We start from the raw sequence: 24,327 nt of genomic DNA on the forward strand, positions 1-24,327 counted from the left end.
ACTGTCTCTCTCAGCTATAGTACACATTCCTGCAATGACAGCATAGCCTGCAACATCAAAGTCTCTGTGTATGTATTATAGTATACTGGGAATTTAGTTTCCACAATCAGAAGTGATAAAATATTGACATAGTGACATTACTGAAACATTTAATTTGAAACTACCTGTAATTAGGAAGGATATTTATGTTGACATAAGATGTTAATACAGGGTGGGAAAAGGATGTAAAATATAATTTATATTATACATAAAACAGATTAGTCTTTTAATTCATAACCATGTTTATATCATATCGAAAACATTACCTACACTGTCATTTTAGGCGTAATGGTTCAACCCTGCCACTGTGGGACTGATAATTATAAAACCAAATCATACAGGAAGTTGGGGGAGCCCCGGAGGCCTGTTCCTGGCAGTCTTTGTCGCCAGGGCAACACAATTAACGGAAAAAAACATTACAGTCCCCATATTGACTACAGCAATTTCCACCTCACTTACTAATTAAGCCAAGTTAGAGTTATTTAGATAGCCCAAATCACAAGTTTGAATTTTTTTTCCTTTTTTTTTTTATCATTTTATTTTAAGTGTTAATTTAAAGAGGAGGTATTGCCTCCACCATCTCCTCTCCAATTCTAAGTGTGAATATTTTTTTTCTGTAATTATAATCACAGATCATATCAAATTATCAAGTTATTTAAAGAACTGTCTGACGAGTCATAGAGTGGACAGCTTTGACAGTGTTTGATTTTGACTAAAACTTGTCAAATGCAAGCGGGTGGACTCTTGTGGACCTATTTTTAGTCTTCTTTGTCATGGCAAAGACTGAAGTTATTAATCAGATTTTAAAAAATGCTAAAAGCTTTACTTGCATGAAAGAAAAGCACATTACCTGTTACTGTTGAGTTGTTATTGTGAGTTGAACCTCCACTTTTTAAAATATGAACTGATTGTAAATATCTGGTTAGTGCTGTTAGAATCGAAGCCAATATAGATCTCTGTGTTTTTGAATCAGCTGCTGTCATCAGTCTAGACATCTGCCGTGCCCTGTTATTGTTGTCCTGTGCTGCTGAGTAGCATACACTGCTAAAGCCTGGAGCGTCATCACAGCAACTGTGTGTCTGTGTGGGACATCCTGTTCCTATCACACTAGCATGGGGGCTGAGAACAAGGATTAACAATTAGGAAGGCATTTAATTCATACTTCATCAACTGAGATAAAACAGGCCACCAGTCCACCTGCTGCTTTCATTTTTTAACCAGCCAACAAGATGGCTAGAATCAAATATGACTGTATATGAAGTCCTGTTTGATTCTACATGTTTGTAACTTGCAGAAGGGGCTGATAGAATAGATTAGTTTGGAGGCAACAAACCAGAAACTTTCCCGCTGTTCGGCTGGTGACTGGTGTGAATTTCCCAGCATACCTTCCTGCTGGGCTGGTATTTCTGTCTCCCTGGAAGCCCTGTATCTGCTTTTTGACCCACAACAGCGATCTTTATCCCATAGCTTGTGTGCAGAATGGAAAAGGTGAACTGTGACTGTTTGAACTCTTGTAACTCTACAACAACAACCCACCCTTTAACTTCCTAATACATAGAAATGAGATAATATGATTTAAACATAATCAGTGGATTAACAACCTCTTTAAACCAAGCGCTGCTGGTTAATAAGATATGGAAGCACAACCTGACCAATTTGTCAGGTCTATTTTTATCAGTGAGAATTCAAAAACATCATGACATCTACGTTACTGTAGTAGTTCACTTAATACCTGAACATCCAAATGATAATTGATTACTTTATTATTAGTAATCTAGTTTAGTTTCAGTGTCTTTTATCTCAGTGACAAATGTAAAGCAGCAAGATTTAAACATTTAAGCAAAATACTGCATGTCAATAAATGTCAGTAAGTGAATTATTATATTAAATACATTTCCTGGTGTTATTTTCCCTCTTTTCTCTACAAATACTCACTACAAATACTCTACTATAGAAGCTAGCCAGCCAAAAAAAAAAGAAAACAAAAAAACAACATTTTAATTGGGGAAAAATGTATCAATACATTGTAAATAAAATTGAACCGTAATAAATCACAATGCTTTATTCAGGTGACTTATGTCAATGCAGTATCATATACAGTATAATACACCAGGTTTTTATTGGTCTCATTATATTTGATCAGTGTACATGATTGTTATCTTGTAAATCTTGAAGACCTAAATGTTTTTAAATTGAATAATCTGAATTCTTCAGGATTGCATATAAGTACTGAAATACGGTGTCATGTATTTTAGATCTTTGCTCGTCTCTGTTTACTACCAGCTTAGTTCTGCATAGCAGCAGCAGTTTGTGTTGTCTGGCTCCCCCAGCTGGCAGCCCTGTCATGTGTGTCCGTGTGTCTGTGTGTGTATGTGTGTGTGTGTGTGTGTTGCTCTTGAAAAGACATGCTACGTTAAATGGTGTTTTTTTGTTTCCTACACTTTATCTCCATCTTTAACCTCTTCCCTCTCCTCTTCCTCAACTATGTCCTCTTCCCCTCCTCTTTTTTCACATCTCCCTCTTCTGTAGTTCATTCTTTTCCTCATCCCCACAGCCTGGTCTCTTCTTCCTCATCCATCCTCTATACTTTCTCCTGTTCTCAAGCTCCTTCGCATTCTCCTCCTCTACCCCTTGCTCCTACTCCTCCACATCCTCCCCTAGTGCAGCTCTGCATCAACCTCTCTGAAAGAGGAGTAAGGAGAAGATTGAGGATAAAAGCTGGTATCCATTATGTTGCGCACATCCTGTGGAATGCTGATGTACAGTACACAAACCCATCTCACCCCTCCACCAGTGTCCACCTTTTACTGGTCAGGCAGTCTGTCAGCGAGTTGTGTTTAGGAGGCTGTAGACAAGCTTCTCCAGCCTGAGCCAAACTTGAGATTATCTCTTCCTTCTCCCACAGCTATCTACACGCTCGAGGCTGTACATTATCACATTGCAAAATGACACCTTACCGACACAGCTCCTATCACCCCATTGCAGAGGTCAGAGTGTGAGAGACGTTGTTGGGGGGTGGCAGGGGCTCAGAGCAGAGAAAGAACATTCTGTGCCAGAGAAATGCAGCACTGGTTCTCTCCTGCTGAGCACAAACAGCCTGCTGAATGGTTGGTGGGACCACACAGTCTGAAGGTTCTGATTGGCTTTTGTGTCTGTTAAGAGGCGGGCTGGAAGGTCATCTCATGGTCACTGCCTGATGATGAATTCTTGTCATATGGGAAGGACAGCAGATTTCTCCAACTTCCTGAATTCACATGTCACCCAATAGGAAAAATGAGTAACTGTCAGAAACTTTGTGTTCAGAGTGTTTAAAGTGCCTGGTAACACACAGATACTGTATTTGATTTTTGGTTTGCAGTTGATATTGCTGGTATAGATGTCTTGACCTGGGTTAGTTTTGGCAATGAAGATTGTGTATTTGGTCAGTATCAGTATTAAACTGTATATTGGGTCAGAAAAACATGGGCTGAAAGGGTGTGTAGTTATACCGAAATCATAAAAGTTTTGGGGGGACTGTAGCTTAAAGGGGACCTTTTGTGCTTTTCCTTATTTTCAGTCATATATATGTAATGTTACAGTGTCAGATGTTCATATTGAATGTGGCCAAAGTGTCAAATAATGAGGTAAACATAGGTAGAAGTAATCCCTGTGAGCAAAAAGCAACGGCTTCAGACTGCTCTGAATGCTCTGTTTCCAACGTTTTTTTCTACTTTCAGTCCGAGCAGACGTCGGCTCGTGACAGGTTTCTTTATATGGTCATCTGCTGCAGTGTGTGTGTAAGCTGCTCCTGTTGGAGTTCACTGCAACGCTCCGTGAACATCATTGCCTTTCTGTGGCTGTTTCTGCTTGTACTATTCTTCCCTGCATTATCTCTAACAGATCTGCTGAACAAAGAGCTCCAAATATCTCCAGATCTTGTTGTGTCGACTGTTTTTTTCAGAAGAGTAGCGCTGCTAACAAAGCTGTGCTAAAACTGTGGATAAACACATTACATTTCCTGTAATGTCTTCACAATAAAAGTCTCCCTTTTATTAAGTAATTTAAAAGCTTTTAATTTGAAGCAACAAAAGCAGGAAATGTTGGGTTTTCACCAGCAGTAACTTAACACAACTCTAATACATGCTGAAAGCGATAAGCAAACAGTGAAATAAGGCAGATATCTAAGAGTACAAACAGGAACACAGAGAGAAACTAAACTTGAAACCACAGAGATTCAGTTAGAAGCTACAAAAGTACTGAGAGCTGAACACAGAGAGAATAAAGATGTCACACAATAAGCAGGTAATGAGCCTTACCAAACAGAGACGTCCTGCTGTAATCTTTGTTGCTTCGGATGTTTGTGCTGTCCACTCGTATATTTCGGATCGAATTTTGGCTCCAACAAGTACGGATGTATTTGAGAAGTTTTATATTTTGAGTTAAGAACAAGAAGCAAAATCTGACCACTATAGTTTGTTTATGCTGCCTCTGTAACACTCTCAGAGAGCCGGTGGAAGCTTCCTGAAGCTGGCCAATCAGAACAAAGTGGGCTTTTTGGGAGGGGTGCAGAGGGGAGGGGAATCCAAAATGGCCTGCTTCAGAGAAAGGCTGAACTGATGGGCTGCATAAAGGGCCAGTATAAGATACGGATAAGGAGTTTTTTGAACTGTTAATCATGCAAAGCTACTCTAGTGGAGTCCCAGAATAAAAAAAGATAGGGCTGGAAATGAGCATAATAGGTCCCCTTTAAAATGGCCACTTTTCCATCTGTAACTCTGTCTTGGAAGCTTGTAAAACATATAAATACATTGGTATTTGGCTCAGTCATTTTCATGAACCCAAAATGTGTAAATGTGCACTGTTTTAAAGCTGCATTCCTTCATATAAGATGGATGATAAAGATGGGAAAGATTCCCACATCCCAGTGACTTGCGAGCGTCCACATCATGGTTGTAAGATTACAGAACTGGTTGTGTGAGGGTTAGAAAATACTGTGCATTTACAGTATAACATTTGTCCAGTCAATTTGGGTTTAGTCCAAATTGGCATCCATGCTGTTTGTTTTAAGTGTGAAAATGCTGTTAATAAGAAGCTAGTGAATAAACATAATGTCCTACAATGATACTGTATGAACACATGGAAGGTGCAGCATTTTTGTAATTGTTTGTAAATAATATGCAGGGTTTCTCCCTGAAAAATTGTTAGGCCCAGTGGCAAGTGTTTTTTTTGATGGGGGCCCGGTGCAGACCAGCAACAGACTGATGGCAGCATTAAGGTAGGGCCCTATAGTTTCACTGGAAGGAATTGCGTCAATAAAATGCTTTAATTAATCGCTGTTGTTGTTAGTATTATATGTCATGATTAATCTGACGTCAAGTTGATTTGAGGACCGTTTAACAGAGTGTACAAGTGAAACGTAATGTTACATGTATCTCATACTCGGCTTGAACGTAGTAGGGAGCTTGCTGGAAGTAACGTTAGCATTGGCCAAGTGTGAAACGCACAGATTAGCTTGTGATTTATCTGCTATTGATCATGACTTGTATGAAAGGCTGCAGACATTTATGTCTCTTACCACAATATTCTACACCATTCAGCACAGTCATTCATCCATTTTGACATAACTGTCAGCTTTCATTTTGCAAACAGGAACCGAAATTGGATAACCGCACTGCATGGTTTTAAATACAATCACTACTGATCAGTACTGTTGTCTTTCCTTATAACATGTCACATTATTGGGTCACCCTAGCTACTGTGTAAGAAAACACAAAGCTGCGCTGCATATTTGAGCTTGAGTTTAGTCGTGTTGTTAATGTGAATCAGTAGGATTGGCACCATTGTTATCTTTTCCTTTACTTTTTTATGCTAGAGTTGGTGGGTTGCCTGTGCTGTTATGTCAACTATTTGATTGGTTTCAATGATGAAGATGTAGAAGTCAGCCAATATTGCTTGTAAAGCTACAGACAGGAAACAAGGGTCCCTGGCTGGAGTTTTACCATGGAAGTTGCAGTTTCGTGGCATGTGCAGCGACCATTCAGCCACTGGGGCACTTACATGATGTGATTCTAGCATTATATTGTTTGGTTATATCATATAAAACCACAATTCACTCTCGATCTTTCCAGTATCTAGACTAAGGTGACTTAGTTCACACAAATGTTTTTAAAAGCATTCAAGTTTTATTACTGTAAAGCATCTAGTAATGTTAATGTCACAGTTAGCACTGGGACTCGTGGTTTAATGTCTCTCCTGTTGCCTTGATGTCTCCATGGTATACTTTTTTAGTGGTGATACAACATAACGTTCAGCGGTCCAGTGGATTGGTTCCCAATGTATTTCCCCATGTATTTTTGTTGAGACCAATGAGTAAACTCCAGTAAACTCTTTCTATTGCAATGTTTCAAAAGACAGAGAAGAGAACGTAATGTAGAGAAATACATCCATGATCCGTTAGAGGTGAAGTAAACAAAATGTTTATTTCCTGGTTGGTCAACAATGGGTCCTAACAAGCCACGCCTATGACACATCTGTCTCAGGCACGCAAATCTCACCAGATAATCGGAAACACCAGTTAAATTGTAATACCGGTGGGGGGTCAACTTAGGCCTGGCAGGCCGCGGGGCCTGCAGTACACTGGCAGAAACCCTGATATGTTTAAGCATTAACCCCCAAGTTGCATACTAAAAGACATCTTGTGTTGAAGCACACAATTGCATTTTATGGCAGCCATGTTTCCTGAAAAACACACTTCCTTAAGTTTTGAACTAAAAATTGGCGAGTTAAAACACCAGGCAGATGGTTGGAACCTTTCTGAAGTGTTTTTGGCCTGGGGAGTGACTTCCTACTCCAATTTGACATCTGTTTTTGGATGCTGTACTTCAAACAGCCTTAGAGTCAGTGTCCAGATCTTTCAGCATCAGTTAACCATTCTGAAAACAGTATTAAAACAAGTACATGCCTCAAATATACTGACTGAACTATTTATGTTGGAGTTATTGTGGATAAATTATTGAAATATAAATAAGAGGAGCAGCAGTTGGCATCTCTGGCCTGGTGTCTTGAGTGACTACGTTTACATGCACAAAATATTCAATTTTTTGCCCTTATTCCAAAAAAGACAATATTCCTACTAAGTTGTTTACATTTATGAAAATAAATATTCCACTAATTTTCCCATTAACATGCAGCCGTGCATACTCCGTTTTTCACATAAAAATATGGAAAAGCGGAATGGCTGGAGCCGCTTGTGCTGCTGCTGCTTCTTTGCATCAAAATAGGATTTTTTCAAAATTTTCCACCATTGGCGGACTTGTTCGACCGTGGGAACACAGCCTCCCTGTTTCATTCGTTCAACAACCTTCTTGAAAAGGTTGGCGTTGCGATATTTGTGCATATCCAAAAACCTGTTGATATCCAAGTCTCCCAAAATGTTTTCCCTTCCAACCGTAAACAGGCAAGAGGCCATGTGTTGCAAACCGCAGTAAAAACCACATTTGAGACGCATATTTTGAATGTACTGTATACATGTCCAACGAATGCTCCTAAAACCCGAATAATATCGGCATGTCTTAATCGGAAGATGCTAAGTTTGGAATAAGGCCTAATTTGGAACATCCATATGCTGCTCATATGACCTGTATCAAATTTGGAATATTGTCATATTCAGAATAATAGTGGAATATTAGTGTGCATGTAAAAGTAGTCCGTGTACAGAGCAGTGGACTGAGTTGGTGGAAGCAACATGTTGAAAGGCGTCACAGTGTTTTATCACTCAGCGTCCTATAAACAGCACATCATTTCCCATAACTTGACTTTGTTTGTTTTATTTTTAAACAGCCTCTGGCTATCCTAGGTGGATGACATAATCATAATTACAGTTTTGTGTTCATCAAGTTGTTTCTGGTTCAGATGGTCCTGTCTCTTTGTTTATGCCTTACAGAACACATACTCACTAACACACACAAATAATTTCAAGCAGTGGTTTACAGTGTGGCAGGCAGTTTGTAGAGTCAGTACGAACCAATCAGCTGCTTTCTCTGTTTGTGCTGTTATGTTGAACCAATGAGCTCCTGCTAGTAGTAAAGCTGGGTTCAGGCTGGATGCTTAACTTGAAGCTGTGTGTCAGCTAGTGAAATTAACAGCGTTAGTGCATCATTCTAGATTTAAAAACCCTTTCTGTAGAGACAAAGGCCACCACAAGGTGTGGCTATGTTCTATACGTAGGTCAGTCCAGTGTTTTTCTCCTGGAGCTCCTCAATCAGTTTTTCCTATCATCAGTTAAAATATCCTCTCATTTAGAGGGGCACCACAGCAACTGGAAGAGTTATTTGCAGCAGTGCTCAGTGGAAAACCCGGAGCGGAGAGGCTTTTGTCACTGTGGATCTGGGATGACCCCAGACTGCACTACAGCCCACCCAGTAAACAGCTGTGTTAGACAAAACCTCTGACAGGCTGTTTGTTCGACATGGTTTTATAAGCTGTATTTACATTTTTAAGACAAAAAGAATTTGGTTGATTTGAAGCAGCATACACGTTCTCCTCACCGCCTTTTTTTTTTGGTGTTTTACATACACTAATCTGGGCTCAGAGAGATAATGTGTATGATTGTGCATGCTTCTGCATGTGTGTTGTTTGTCACTCGCCAGTAAATGCAAATCATTTGTTTGGGACTGTAGCCAATAGCGTCATGAGTCTAAATCAGACTGAGGACTGACTGGTTGTGTTTATCACACTCTGATGTTTGCAAAATCAGGAAAATGCTCCTTTACTTTGGGGCAAAGTTATGTTTTTCTTGCTTGATATATATGATTGACAAGAACAGGGACATTAAAGCAGGCATTGCTGGTGATACCTGGAACTGATGTGCTAAATCAGCTTCTGGGTGATCAAGACATTTTTTAAAATGCTGATCCAGTTCCAAGTTTTTTTTTTTTTGTTTTGTAACCCACCAAGTATGCCAGCTATTAAAAACACCACATTCCTCTCTGTAGATTATCACATTAGAACTGGATACTAATGCTCGCTGTTGACATTTGTTATTTTGCAGGTGTACCACATTATGTTTAAAACTGAACTATTTGTTCGTTCTGTGCCAGATCTATACTGACACACAGATATTGAATAACATATCACAGAACATGACACAATACAGAACATCATAGGAAACCTATAAAGGAATAGTTTTGGGAAACACACTTATTTGCTTTCTTGTTCACTAATTAACACCTTATATCCTGTTGATTTAATCCGTATAAAAAACAAAGTGTACAAACACCGCATTGTGGTTTTACGGGGGGTTGTGTGCTGGACTATTCCTTGGCCAGGCGCAGTCATTTCCTGGAGTCTCCACTTGTTGCCTGGTAACCTCACAGTGATGACATGACTCCAGTAAATGACTGGTCCTGGCCGAGGCATAGTCCAGCACACAACCCTCTGTAAAACCACAATGTGTTATTTTTACTAGGGGTCGACAGATTATCATCCTGGCCGGTTATCGGATCTGATATTCAAACGATATTTTAATGATTATCGGAATTTGTTTTTGTTTTGTTTTTTATCTGATTGCAGATATGCGCTACTTTGGCTCTGATGCAGCTGCGTCTCTGTCTGTAGTCACTACTCTGTGGTCTCAAGCGATGTCCCGTTCACAGCACTATCTGATTGGTTACACGTCATGAGTAATAGCCTATCAACACTGAAGAGAAGCATCTGCAGACTGGAGCAGTAGTAGTCTGGTAGAGCTAACTTGAATGCGACAGCGAACGTCAACAGATTTGAGCCATAATTTAGACACCTGACTACAGCAAAAAAATGAATAGGCTATAAGGTTATTTCTTGCACGTCACTTACCAGGGTCAGTCATACTCTCAGTCTCAACCCACGACTACTACTAATGTTACTGAAGTGTGTCTTGAAGTTGTCTCTGACTCAGTTTCGTAACTGTTAGAGAGGTGCAAGATTGTTGTTAGAGACTTTAGACGTAATGGAACTGCATCTAAGGCCTGTTAATCCATACACGGACTGCACAGATGGTGTACAGCTGTCAGAGTTGAATAGTCACTTCTATTGCTATTGTACATATTCAGCTATAGTAATCATTAGTAATAAAGTAGCCTAGTTTTCAATGACAGGTTCCCTGCTATCACATCTTGTTGATATATAACATTTAAACTGTGGTGGAATAAGTACTCAGATCCTTTTTTAGTAAAAGTATCAATACCACAATGTAAATACTTCATTACAAGTAAAAGGCCTGCATTTAAAATCCTATTTAAGTACAAGTACAGAAGTATTACCAGCTAAATTTACTTAAAGTATTGAAGTAAAAGTACTTGTTTTGAAGAAAATCAGACTGTTAGACCATGTGAGAGGAAATGTCTCTTTGATGGAGCTGCAAACAACTCAAAGACACCTGAAACATGACAAAGAGACACAAATACACATTGTTTTTTGGAAAAAAAAGTTTGGGAACCACTGGTTTGATCTTTAATTATGTGTTGTAATTTATAAACTCATCATTATGTTATTTTATGTAAAATTTTAATCTGAAAAGGACCTAAAGCTGTCAAACAAATGTAGTGGAGTAGAAAGTAACATATTTGCCTCTGAAATGTAGTGGAGTGGAAGTATAAAGTAATAATAAAATGAAAATACTTGAGCAAAGTACAAGTACCTTAAAATTGTACATAAAGTACTTGAGTAATGTACTTACTCAACTTTTCATCACCGCATTTAAATAATTGAAATAATTGTTTTGTTGTAATAAATGAAGCATAATTGTGCATGAAAATTGTGCTTTCTAAATTTTGACACCAAAATTTGACTGCAAATGTATATTGGTTCTTAGTATCGGTTATCTGTCTCCTTGATTACTAATAATCGGTATCAGCCCTGAGACCTCTAGTTTTTACACTTTGGTTTTTGTACAAATCAAACAAACAAGATATGGCCTATCCCAGCTTTCACTTTATGTTGTTCCCCATCTCTCTTTCTCCTTCCGTTTCCTGTCAAGTCTCTACTGTTGCTATCAAATAAAGGCATAAAATATTCCAAAAATATTTTAAAAGAGAGATAGAGAGATAACATGTTGATTGGTGAGCCTTAGAGGTGCTGATAGGTTGATTTAGTTCTATTTGGACAGAGCCAGGCTAACTGTTTTCAGTCTTTGTGCTAAGCTAGCTAGCTAACAACTGTGGGTGTTAGCTTCATATTTATTACTTCTCATTTATCTCTCAGCAAAAAAAACTAATAACCATATATTCCAAAATGTTGAACTGTAAAGAAAAGTTCTGGTGTTGAATACATTTCCGTGATGCAAAGCTATTCAGCTGTCAGATTGCTTCACCCATTTTAATGCAGTCCACTAAGTATGCACAACACAGCTGTAATATATAAATATAAATATATGTATATCTCAGCAGATATTCTACCAAATAAAACAAATCAGGTTTAGGGGCAAGAAAATGTCCCAAAGTCTCATAAATGTCAGTTACGTTGTAGAAAAAATGTAACATCCTGTGGGAAAAAAATGCATGTTTTGGCTCACCTGCATTGGTATAATACTTCCTCTCTCTGTCTCCCCGCCAGAATGTCCAGAGAAGTGTGCACGGCGAGCATGCACAGCGAACGGCGAGTGCTGCCACCCTCAGTGTCTGGGCAGCTGCACAGTCCCAGGTAGTGACACAGCCTGTGCCGCATGTGTGCACTACTACCACCAAGGCCGCTGCGTGGCCGACTGCCCACCAGGCACCTACAAGTTCGAGGGCTGGCGCTGCATCAGTGCTGAGCTTTGCTCCAAAGTCCACCTCCCTGACTTCGACAGCTTCATTATCCACGGTGGAGAGTGCATGTCCGAATGCCCGTCTGGGTACACACGCACCGCACCCAACAGGTGAGATGAGGTTGGCTGAAATCGAGCCGCTGGGTGGGTGGAGGTACTCTTATTGTTGGCCTGACATTGGTACCAGATCCACACCCTGCTCGTAGTTTCCCTGCTAAGATTTCATCTGGGCAAAAACTGAATGTAATACTACAGCTCCAATAAATTACAAGTCAGTTACTTTTGAGGCAGTGAACCATCTTTAATCCTATTATAAACCTCTAGTTGAGTGGTAAAATAATAAAAGTTGCTGGTTAAATCTTGACGTCATTTTGTGGGTACTATGGAACGTTGACATAAAGGATGGAAATTAAAAATGAAAGGTCAGGTGAGAACTCAGTGAGTTTAGAAAATGAACGTACGTCAATGAGATGACACTGTACATTTAGTGCCTCGTCTATCTCTCTCCGTCTGTCTGCAGTATGTTCTGTACAGCCTGTGATGGTCTGTGCGATAAAGTATGTGATGAGAAGGTCATCGACTCCATGGATGCCGCTCAGTCTCTCAAAGGCTGCACTGTTATCAAAGGCAACCTGCATATCAACATCCGCAGAGGCCGTAAGTACTGCAACGTACCGCAACAACACTACAGTTAATACTAAACATAGCTACGCTAATTCTGCTGCTGCCAGTGTAGCTTACGCTTTCTCAGCTGGTGTTGAGATTTAAAAAGTGTTGTCAGTTACATACTGTTAAACCATGACTGATGACATCAATAGCTCTGTAAGGCATTAGTTCCACATTTCAAATTTCTCTCTACAGCAGCTCTGGACTTGGATTTCATAAACACTGGCAACCAGTGCAGTTACAGTATGTTTTTTACTGAAATGTTCTGCTACCAAACACAACAGAAATTGTTCTACAAAATGCAGAAGTGATGTCAATATTAGACTAGACCAGAGCTTGTTAAAGGTCTGGAAAGTCTGAGAACTCTATCATTTCCTGATGTTTGCACAAAAAAATCATGAATGCACATTGTTTGATGAGGAAGAAGGCGCAAAAAGAGGGAGCTAAACATGGACTATAAAAGCAAGATTTTGAGTTTTACAAGTCCAACCGTTACAGAGATATGAACTTACATAAAAAAAGTTAAAAAGACATGTGGACAAATATAGCAAGTATTAAAAGTAGTGTGTTTTTGTGTGTGTGTGTGTTTTTAGACAACATGGTGGCAGAGTTGGAGAGTTTTACAGGTTTGATCCAAAGAGTGACCGGTTATGTACGGATCAGACACTCACACACTCTGAGCTCCCTGGCCTTCCTCCGCAGCCTCAGATACATCGATGGAGAAGACCTTCTGGACGAGTAGGACCACACACACACACACGCACGCACACACATATATTTATGTACAAACATTTACAACAATTCATAGCTCTCAATTCAGTAGTTGTGAAACGTTTGTGTTCTGGTCGAGGTCATCACCGAGTTGTTCACAGGATGGAGAGAGAAAGAAAGGAAAGCACTCAGTTCATTAACTGATGTTTTGACTGCGAGGTTGCAGACTGGAAAGTATTTTACGTCAGATTGACCTGTTTTGGGTCAGTAACTGTAAAATCATCACTTAACGTTTAAAAAAACTCAATTGAGTCACTCTTTCTTCACTGAAAAGGTAACTATACTGCTTGAAGCACATGTGACATTTTTTATAAGACCTTGAATGCAGCAAAACTCCCAACAACCCAAGGAAAGATTCTCTCAGGGTCATAGCGAGGCCTTCACTCCCCCCTTCTTCTGTTCTCCTTGAGTTCACAGGAGTCTTACTGTCCCAAGGTCCACATTACAGTCATTACTGGATGTCTGGGTGTTACCAAATGACTCATAAAAACCTCTCTTCTCCTCTCTCCTCACTGAACTTGAATACTAAACTAAAACAATCACTCCTTGCTTAGTCTGATTTCCCTCTAGCATCTAACTGGGTCATTAAACCACCAGCTGAAAATGGAAGAGTATACTACTCTGCTACTCTTTGTTCATTAGCATAGCTTCCCCTTATAGAAACGGACTAGCAGCTACATAGGTCTTTATACTCATATATACTCTCTTTGTGTGACACCTCATTGTGCTGTTTTCCATCATGCACTGAAAAATAAGGCATTGTCTATGATGGGCAAGTTGGCCCTCAGCGTGGCATAAATCACCACACACACAATAAACCAACACAGAAACATTATACAATGAATGAGGGAGCACATTGTTTAACTATCATTCCTCTCTTCCTTCTGCCCTCTAGCATGTATGCCTTCTCGGCATTTGACAACCAGCAGCTCCAGTACCTTTGGGACTGGAAGCAGCACAACCTCACCATCAAGGCAGGAAAGCTGTTCTTCAGAGCCAACCCAAAGCTCTGCACCTCCGAGATCCGCAAGATGTGGGAGAAGACGGGCATCCAGGGCCGCTTCGATGAGAGCGATTTCCGAAACAACGGCGACAGAGCCAGCTGTAAGGATCAAATGGGCTTCAGTCCGAAAACCACAAAAATGATAATTGCTGTGTCCAGTACATGCACAGGAGTAGATTACTATGCAAACACCTCCTCCAGGTCTGTTAGAGGGCTTTTGTTCTGTTACACGTGTCAGTAATTACTGCACTAAGTAAACAACACTAATTGCTATAGATTTTAAAAGAGGCAGATTGAAGTGCTTTGGTTTTAACTATGCTCTCTTTTAACTAACTCCCTCACCCTTGTCTCCCACAGGTGAAAGCACTATCCTAAAGTTTAAGTCCAACAGCACCAGCAGTACGAGGATCAAACTGACCTGGCAGCGCTACCGCCCTCCCGACTACCGAGACCTCATCAGCTTTATCGTCTACTACAAGGAGGCGTAGGTTTCCTCACAACAGCCCCAGTCATTAGCTGTCTCCTGCCCTGGGCAGAGTACGACTGATCATAGCAGTGATAAAACTGCTGGGTTTAAAACTGAAAGGTGCAGTGTGTAGAATTTAGTGACATCTAGCAGATGTCGAAGTGTTAGTCTGTTTGCACAGTTAAAATTAATCAGTGTGTTCCAGTCCCTTGTGTTCTCTGGAATATAATATTCATAAGTATGTTTTCATTAGTGCATAATCACCTGAAAATAAGAATTGTTGTGTTTTTGTTACCTTAGAATTAGCCCTTTATATCTACATAGGGAGCAGGTCCTCTTCCATGGAGGCTGCCATGTTGCACTGCCATGTTTCTACAGTAGCCCAGAACAGACAAACCAAACACTGGCTCTAGAGTGGGCCTTTCATGTTTTTCGTGGTTTTGCTGCCACCGCAGGTTCTCCTCCATGCTTGGAAGAGGAGGGTGAGGGGAGGTGCATTCAATTGGTTGCAATCTGCAACCTCACTGCTAGATGCCACTAAATCTTACACACTGGTCCTTTAAATCTTCCAGTTTACGATTGACTTGCTTAAAGGCACAATCAGTGATTCAGTGGAAGCTCGCAATCAGATTCATTGACAGGACTTTAAATATATAAAACAAAAAAAAAAATCTCAAATCTCTAAGTAGTGTTTTCTAATACAGTTTAGGCTTTCTTTCATCAGTAATATTGCAAACACAAGAATAAACAGGTGTATATCAATCAATACATATATATATTTATATATATATTATGTGTGTGTATAGCAGATATATATGTATATGTAATTAACAAAAAGTTTGAGATTATTCATCAGCCTCCGACACTATCCTTCCTGTTCCCAGGCCATACCAGAACATCACAGAGTTTGAGGGGCAGGATGGGTGTGGCTCCAACAGCTGGAACATGGTGGATGTGGAGTTGAGGCAGGACAAGGACTCAGACCCTGGTGTTCTGCTGTCAAACCTGAAGCCATGGACACAGTATGCTGTCTTTGTTAAAGCTATCACACTCATGGTGGAAGACAAACATATGCCAGGCGCCAAGAGCAAGGTGGTCTACATCCGCACCAGCCCTTCAGGTAAATATGATAAATTCACAGGTAAACGAGGTGACAGCTGACGAGAGGTAGAACTCTAGGTCATTCTGATAGTAAATAAAACAAATATTACTGTGATCCTAGAATGATTTCAAATGACAGAGAAATGCTCAAATAGTGAGATTGTTCTTTAACTGAACCAATAGTATGACACCAGAACACATTTACTCACAGGTAAAGGATCTGTTCACATTGTTGCTCGATCCTCTGAATACTGTAGGTGTGGGATTGTGGTAGCATTTCTGGATTTAATCAAAAAATAGTGTAAGGAGATGGAGGGGAAGTCGGCTTTAAATACACACAGCTGCAACTCAAAGAGATGGAGATAACTAGAATATTTGCCTTTTCTGAAGAAAATGCATGTGAGAACTGCCAGCTGTTAGCTGCTGCTACTGCAGCAATTTTTAAAAATGTTGTAGCACCACCCACAGGTGAAATTACATCAAATGCTACAGACTTGTTCAGCATTCCCGTCTGTATAACTTTGCTGAATTTAATGTCTCACTTAAAATAAAGTAAACAAACTGCTGTAAGTACAAGTCATAGACAGACAGCGCATCGCTAACAGGGATTTAGAAGAGCAACGACCAAACCAGCATCTAACGGGTCCATAGTGACATCTGCAGGTAGTTTTACACGCTGTTTAATGTGCTGCAGCTGAGCAGCTAATTAGCTATCTAGCTGCTAACTGACATTAGCGGTGCACTTTTCTCCGGTTAATGTTTGTTTGGTGGCTCATTCACAGACTAAGCTGCAGGACAAGACGTGTGTTCATGTTTGTAAGTTATCATCAAGTTTTGATGATGTGTATCATGCTTCATATTGTAATTTAATTTAACAATTGAGCTTTGAATATTTTATATATTTTAAGATTTTATTTAAACATTGGACATCTTGAATGTTGTTTTCGTTTAAGACCATGGGCTAAAGTTCCATGCTGTAAGTGTTTTACAGAATATATGGAAAACAAAGTTTTGTCCCCCCCCCCCCCTTTTTTTTTTCTTTTGCTGATCCGAAAAATGATCCAATCCGTGATTCAAATCTATGATATGATCCTAACCGTGAGTTTTGTTATCCATTGCACCCCAAGTATGTATCAAGTTTGGTAAAAAATTAGCTGAAATATGCGCCAACAGTAGCAAAAAATATGTTTACAAGAAAGTACAAAATGGTGGAAATTTTTTTCAGGTGCAAATGGACATAGCCTTCATCAGTTCAATCACCTTCATCCCAGGAGCACAGGTTTCTTCAAAAATTGTTTTCCTGTGCCTCACGGTTCATGAGTTATTAGCCAAAATGTAAAACACGAAATAACTGACCATATGGTGGTGCTATAGGTACCATGTTGTAATATGTTAAGCATTTCCACATGGGACATCTGTCCATTAAGTATGAATACTTTAGCAATTTTAGTTTTTGAGATATGAACTTTAAAACATTCCTCCCATAGACATTCCATTACAAATTTAAATACTTTTAAAAATTATATAAAATCACTGAAACATGTTACAATAAAAAATGTAATAGCATACATCTCCATAAGATGTACGTTTTGATGTTTAAACAAAGTTTGTACGACAAATCGTACAGAAGTAGATAAAATACAAAATAATAATAAATAAATAAAGAGTGGAGATAACAGTGTGAGAGCTGCTTTGCAGCTCTAGATTAGATGCAATGGAAGAGTGCTTTTAAATAAATCCAGCTGCACAGTAAAGACATAGCAGTGCTGTGATGTCAGAAAATCACATCTGCACTGGCAGACTGTAAATCTCAGCCTGCACTGGCAGACTGTAAATCTCAGCCTGAAAGAGAGAAAAGTTCTCAGAAATCTGGTTTAAGAAGCAGCCACAGGGAGATGACAATAATAAAATAGCAAAAAATGTTTGTCTCTCTCCCAGCTCCCTCCATGCCGCAGGATGTACGAGCCTACTCTAACTCTTCTACCCAGTTGGTGGTGCGTTGGTCACCTCCTGTCTCACCCAATGGGAACCAAACATACTACCTGGTCAGATGGCAGCAACAAGCTGAAGATCGAGAGCTATACCAGCACAACTACTGCTCTAAAGGTATCCACACACACCATTACTGCTAGTTGTTCCCTGGAGTACAAACAAAGTACACATGTCAATGCAATGCGTCCTTCTCGTCCTCCAGAGCTGAAGATCCCCATAAGGATTGCTGCCATAGGGGTGGGAGACCAGGAAGAGGACACCAAGCCCACAAAGCCAGATCCCGACGGGGCAGATAAAGGCCCCTGTTGCCCTTGCCCCAAGTCAGTGGAAGACCTGGAGGCTGAGGCTGCTGATGCATCCTACCGAAAAGTCTTTGAAAACTTCTTACATAACTCCATTTTCACACCAAGGTGAGCACCTCGTCATCATTATTTAATTGTGTGGCACCGGTGTGGCTATGTCATGGCAGACCTAAACATCATATTTAACCCACTTCTGTCTAAACCAAAAAAAAATGCATTTTTCTTTGCGTTAATGCGCATTTTTTTCTTAAATATCTTAGTAATTTTCCAGTTAACTTTCAGTGCAGATCAGTAACTTTGTACAGTGTTTGGCCATTGTATAGTTTTGCTTTGTAGTTATCTAAACAAACCCAATGACCCATGAAGGTGGACCAAAGAGGGAGGACAATATGATCTTTTTTGGTCTTCTTTGTCATTCCCGTTTCAATTTTAGTACACATGAAACAAGGACAGCTCTTTTCGGCTCCTTTCTAATTTATGTTTCGGCTTCTGTGTGAAGTGCAAGGCAGCAGGCCCGACTCCCTAAATCAGACATCTGCATCACATTATCTCTCTCTTCCTCTGCCTCTAGACACGCACACACACACACACATATATGTGCAAAGCCAGGTCCAGTTGATGTTAATTAGTTCTCAGTATGTTTTGCAGAAGCAGAGGAAATGGACGGATGCACTTATTTACATTTCCAGCACTTTCTTCTCAGCTTACTTCAGACCCTGACAGCATAAAAACCCATGCCACATTGTAAATTGGACTGTATCTGAACTTGTGTGATAGTTAGTGGTTGAAGCATGTAGTGCTGAACAACTATTGGTTTTTAGTTGTGGGTTGTTTTTTTGGGTTTTTTTTTTCTTCTCTCTTCGTATTTGCTGAGATGGAGGACACCAGCAACTTTTGCACAGTGATGTGAGCTGTCAGACAATAGTTGAGTTGCCCTCATAAAAGTGCAATAATTAACAAATTAAAGTTAGTTATAGCCCTTGAAAGGATGAACTCGTATACATTTGGTTCCAGATGAAGCAAAACCCGGTACTCATCACCTGGCGCCTTAACTGAGGTCAAAAACTCGAATCTCGAATCTTGAATCTCGAATCTCGAATCCATTCAACCAAATGTCATCAAATTAAATACACACGCTTAAGAAAAACTTGGTAAAATCTTGAAGTTCTGTGATCACATTTAGTAGCAGTTGGTGTGATATATCACATATTGGCATATAGCATAACTTCAGTTCAAACGCTACAAAATCCTCTGAGCTCAGTTCAGTAATTCTATTTAGAATATGCCCACCAAGTTTCATCCCAGAGGCTGAAATTGAAGCCAAATGGCAACGAAAACAATCAAACCACTCATAGGCTGAAAGGTTGAGCAAGGAAAGGTTTCCAATAGTTCTGGGATCAACAGAGAACCAAAACAGCTGAAGAACAAACAACAAAGCACACAGACACAGGTTTCAGCAGAAGATGTCCTTGTGGTTTACATCAGCATTCTGAGTTCTGCTTCAACAGTTCCTGCAGCTTGTTACAGTCATATGTAATGCTGAATATTACATTTTTTATTTTCAATTTGGCAGTCGCTGTGAGAGTTTTAAACCACTGTATGCACTTATGAACCAAAGCTACATTTCCTTTTAGATTTTTTGGGGGAGAAAAAATAACTGCTCTAAACTTTTAAGTACTTTGATTGTGCTGTTGGGTTTTACAAACTCATCTCAACTTGTCCCTTTTCTTCTCTCCTTCATCCATCTCTCCCTCCTACCCCTCTTGTATCTACACTATCATTCTCATGACTTTGCTCTCTCGTCCAGGCCTTCAGATCGTCGCCGCAGAGATCTGTTCGGCATCGCCAACTCCACTCACCCCCGCCGCAACCGACCGCACACCAACAGCAGCACTGTCCCTCCTCTCCAAGCCGCTGGTAACAGCAGCACCGCAGACCCGGAGCCAGCAGATCGCGAGTTTGAGTTCATTGAGCAATCCGTGACGGAGCGTGAGCTGCAGATCTTCGGCCTGCAGCCGTTCACCGTTTACCGCATTGACGTTCACGCCTGCAATCGACAGGTCCAACGCTGCAGCGCCGCGGAGTTCGTCTTCTCCAGAACCAAGCCTGCAGGTTAGAGGAGAAACTTTGTTTACAAATGTAGTACATGATAATTAACTTTTTTTAACTAGCGCTATAGTGCTCTACAAGGAGAGTAACAGTAAGTAGTCAGTCTTGCACTATTGTTGTAGACTGATGAAACGCTAAAAGAAGCTTTAAGTAGGTGAATGTTGGGTTTTGCTAGCAGCTAACGCCAGTGGAAAAATATGCTGGATACGCAAGACAGTCACAGGAATCCAACCTGTGACCTCTGCGGTCACCTTGGTAACCTGTTCTCCTTGCGGTTCTCCAGAAAAAGCTGATGACATCCCCGGCCCGGTGACCTGGGAGGGCCACAAGGACTGGGTGTTTCTGCGCTGGCCAGAGCCACCTCACCCCAATGGACTCATCCTCATGTATGACATCAAGTTTAAACTGGCTGCTGAGGTAAGGAAACATCTGCATTTCTACTGTACTTGCCACTTCCTGTTCTCTCCAGAACACATGGGAAGCCTGAAGATATGGTACATTCAGAAATAAAAAAAACATTCAAAAGTCATGTTTATTCACAGTTCTTTGCAAGTTTTTATTTATTACAACTGACCTTCTTTATAATCTAATTTTATAAGTCTGTAATAAGCTCTTTCTCTCTCTCTCTCTCTCTCTGTGTGTGTGTGTGTGTGTGTGTGTGTGTGTGTGTGTGTGTGTGTGTGTGTGTGTGTGTGTGTGTGTGTGTGTGTGTGTGTGTGTGTGTGTGTCAGACTACTGAGAAGCACGATTGTGTCTCTGGTCAGATGTATCAGACTCAGCGTGGTGTTCGGCTGTCCAACCTCAGTCCAGGAAACTACTCAGTCAGAGTGAGAGCCACGTCCCTGGCTGGCAACGGATCCTGGGCACACGCTCTGGATCTCTATGTGGCTGAACGTAAGACACACACCCTCCTGCATCATCAAGTTGCACTCACTTCTTTGTATCTGTACACTGTAAAACTGTGTTTAGGTGTTTTTGCTGTTTTTATTCATATAACACAGAAATGCAGTTAATTGAAACAATCCGTAATGAAATTGTTTGACCCAACAGGATATGAAAACGTCCTCTACGCTATGATCTTTGTTCCCATTGCCATCATCCTCTTCATCTGCCTCCTGGTCTCAATACTGGTCGCCGTCAACAGGAAAAGGTGTGTTTCACTTCTGCGGGTAGAGCACAGCAATTACTCCATTACATTTAAATGCAGTAATACAGTATCCAGTGCATAAAATACACAGGGGGGAAAAACAAAATACAAAAAGCAGAGTATCATTTAACAGAAACATAAAATAAACCTACCTACCGTGAGCACAAGACTCTCAGTGAAAAAAGGAAACCCTATTAGGAGAACATGTAAAAGACATCTAGTGGCTAACTAAACATGCCGTTTTCTTTTTTCCTGTCCAGAATAAATGTTTAGATTTGTTGCTAATGGCCTGTGTGGTCACATTAGGATTCATATTCACTCACAACCCACTCAAACCAACATACAAACGAAAGCATAATACTTCTACCCGTTTTAGTCCATAAAACAGTGTGGCAAAACAAGCTGGCAGCCTCCTCTTTAGTGGGAGTACCTTGTAATATAATAAAGTGGGAGTACCTTGTATGTTTGTGTCAAAAAAATGTCTTAATATGATTTAAACACAAAGAAGCGAATTTATGCAGGAAATAAACCTCTCCTGCAATGCTGGAAGTGTTCTTTAGAGAATAAAATTAGCTCATATTTTCAGCTTGGATCAATATTTTGAATTGCTCCAGCGCTATTGGACTGTAGAACTGAAATGCTTTTGTGATTGCAGTTTACCAGTATTCTGTGGAAGGTAAAACTATGATATGTGTGATTATACATCATGCAGATCCCAAAATTATGCATGCATGTGGTGTGTGAGTGTGAAAGTATGCACGTGTGAGTGTCTCTGTAAACACTTTTGTTTTTTGTGTTGGCCAGAAACAGTGATCGGCTTGGAAACGGAGTCCTGTATGCCTCGGTCAACCCAGAGTACTTTAGTGCAGCTGAAAGTGAGTAGAGTGTGAATATATGTGTGAAATGTAGAGCAAAGTTTATAGATAATGCAGTAAACTAGACGTGTCTTTTAGTATGAGTAGTATTGTTGTTGTTAGAATAACTTAAAACGCCTGAAAAGGTCTGTATTAACTTATCATTTTTCTCTGTGCAGTGTATGTACCAGATGAGTGGGAGGTCGCACGGGAGAAGATATGCTTGAGTCGCGAGCTCGGCCAGGGGTCGTTCGGCATGGTGTACGAAGGCTTGGCAAAGGGCGTGGTCAAAGACGAACCAGAGACACGCGTCGCCATTAAGACTGTGAACGAGTCAGCCAGCATGAGGGAGCGGATAGAGTTTCTCAACGAAGCCTCCGTCATGAAGGAGTTCAACTGTCACCACGTGGTACATACACACACATTCACATCATACAGAACAGTGGCGGGCACACTCCGCTTTGTGTTCATGCTTGTAAAACAAAAACAGGGGTGGTAGTCAACGTTTATGTCATCGTGTTGTGTGATTGGTGCAGGTTCGTCTCTTGGGAGTGGTCTCCCAGGGCCAGCCCACCCTGGTCATCATGGAGCTGATGACGCGAGGAGACCTGAAGAGTTACTTGCGCTCCCTCCGACCTAAAGAGGTACTGTCGGACTTACAATATAACACCAGCAGGTCACCAATCTGCTTAACCTGCTAATTCATGTTGAGCAGGACTCTTCTTCTGTGAACTTACTCTCTCCTGTCCGTCTCTCTGCGTCTCCAGCAGCAGTGGTCAAGCCTGTCTCTCCCTCCTCTGAAGAAAATGCTTCAGATGGCCGGGCAGATTGCTGACGGCATGGCGTACCTCAACGCAAACAAGTTTGTCCACAGAGACCTGGCAGCCAGGAACTGCATGGTGGCCGAGGACTTTACCGTTAAGATAGGAGGTAAAGGACTGTAAGGAGGTCAAAGGTCGCTCTCAGCATTAGTGGGAGGGAGTCAGTAGCATGCTCATTAAGCACTGTTGCCATGTCTGATCCACAGCTGACCTCTTTCACATGTGTTGCCAGTAAACATCTTGTGTCAGCTACTGATATTATCAAACACTACTCAGGAAATGAAATCCAACCCATTTTGAATGTTTAAAAAAAAATATAGAGCACCGTCTAGGCAATTATGGTCACAACAGGATGTGTACACCTTATCTTTAAGGATTATAATAGCAGTATAGTGTGACTTGTATAGTATTGACTGCTGTAGTAAAATGTTTAGGTTGATAATCTCAGTAAAGAGCGCCCTCCTGTGGAATATGGAGGTAGACAACAAGTAAAACAAAAGGCTTGAAGAAATTTATACCCAGAATTTGGCTAGAAAATGTTGGCACTACCTTGAAGTTTTTCTTGGGTGGAATCTGACATTGGCAGCCAGTTTATTACTGTCATAAGAACAAGGAAGTTGTTACATTTGACAAGGTGCAAAGAAATATTTACAATATAAGAGATGACAAGAGATTATTCGAGATTATTTTCTCGATAGCATCTTGGATAAATTTGCTAAACCATATCTTCAACAGTTTGTGTCTGTCCGTGTGTGTGTGTGTGTGTGTGTGTGTGTGTGTGTGTGTGTTGGTAGACTTCGGCATGACCAGAGACATCTATGAGACGGACTACTACCGCAAAGGTGGCAAAGGTTTGCTCCCTGTTCGCTGGATGTCACCTGAGTCTCTGAAGGACGGAGTCTTCACCACAAACTCTGATGTCTGGTAAGCAGACGCACACCAAGACAAATAAACACATATGGCAGCTTCATTCTCTCTGTGTGTACTGCTTCCAAAAAATATCTTCTGAGTATGATAGCGATAATAGAAGACACACTAATTTAACCGCCCTCTCTTTCTTCCTCTCTGTAGGTCGTTTGGGGTTGTGTTATGGGAGATTGCCACTCTGGCAGAACAGCCCTACCAGGGTCTGTCCAATGAGCAGGTTCTCCGGTTCGTGATGGAGGGAGGATTGCTGGAGAAGCCACAGAACTGTCCCGACATGCTGTAAGTAACCAAAACACACACACACACACACACCCACCCACCCACCCACCCACGCTCTGCAGACTCACATTGTATGCTCTCATGTGTAA

General features: G+C 40.7%; 1 protein-coding gene across 3 annotated transcripts in view; it reads left to right on the forward strand.

Annotated features, from left to right (window-relative positions):
- LOC122995832 (insulin-like growth factor 1 receptor) overlaps window positions 1-24,327 on the forward strand; it is a 56,594-nt gene that overhangs the window by 24,283 nt on the left and 7,984 nt on the right. For all 3 annotated transcript variants that reach the window (XM_044371244.1, XM_044371318.1, XM_044371407.1), the window contains 18 exons: window positions 11,608-11,911; window positions 12,321-12,457; window positions 13,060-13,204; window positions 14,133-14,341; window positions 14,598-14,724; window positions 15,591-15,826; window positions 17,746-17,913; window positions 18,002-18,209; window positions 19,909-20,213; window positions 20,494-20,627; window positions 20,942-21,104; window positions 21,261-21,360; window positions 22,162-22,232; window positions 22,391-22,620; window positions 22,748-22,855; window positions 22,979-23,141; window positions 23,827-23,956; window positions 24,104-24,238. In XM_044371244.1, coding sequence (XP_044227179.1) covers window positions 11,608-11,911; window positions 12,321-12,457; window positions 13,060-13,204; window positions 14,133-14,341; window positions 14,598-14,724; window positions 15,591-15,826; window positions 17,746-17,913; window positions 18,002-18,209; window positions 19,909-20,213; window positions 20,494-20,627; window positions 20,942-21,104; window positions 21,261-21,360; window positions 22,162-22,232; window positions 22,391-22,620; window positions 22,748-22,855; window positions 22,979-23,141; window positions 23,827-23,956; window positions 24,104-24,238 — 3,073 coding nt within the window. The remainder of the gene's footprint in view (window positions 1-11,607; window positions 11,912-12,320; window positions 12,458-13,059; window positions 13,205-14,132; window positions 14,342-14,597; window positions 14,725-15,590; window positions 15,827-17,745; window positions 17,914-18,001; window positions 18,210-19,908; window positions 20,214-20,493; window positions 20,628-20,941; window positions 21,105-21,260; window positions 21,361-22,161; window positions 22,233-22,390; window positions 22,621-22,747; window positions 22,856-22,978; window positions 23,142-23,826; window positions 23,957-24,103; window positions 24,239-24,327) is intronic.

Source organism: Thunnus albacares, chromosome 1, assembly GCF_914725855.1.
Source record: "Thunnus albacares chromosome 1, fThuAlb1.1, whole genome shotgun sequence".
Lineage (NCBI taxonomy): Eukaryota > Metazoa > Chordata > Actinopteri > Scombriformes > Scombridae > Thunnus > Thunnus albacares.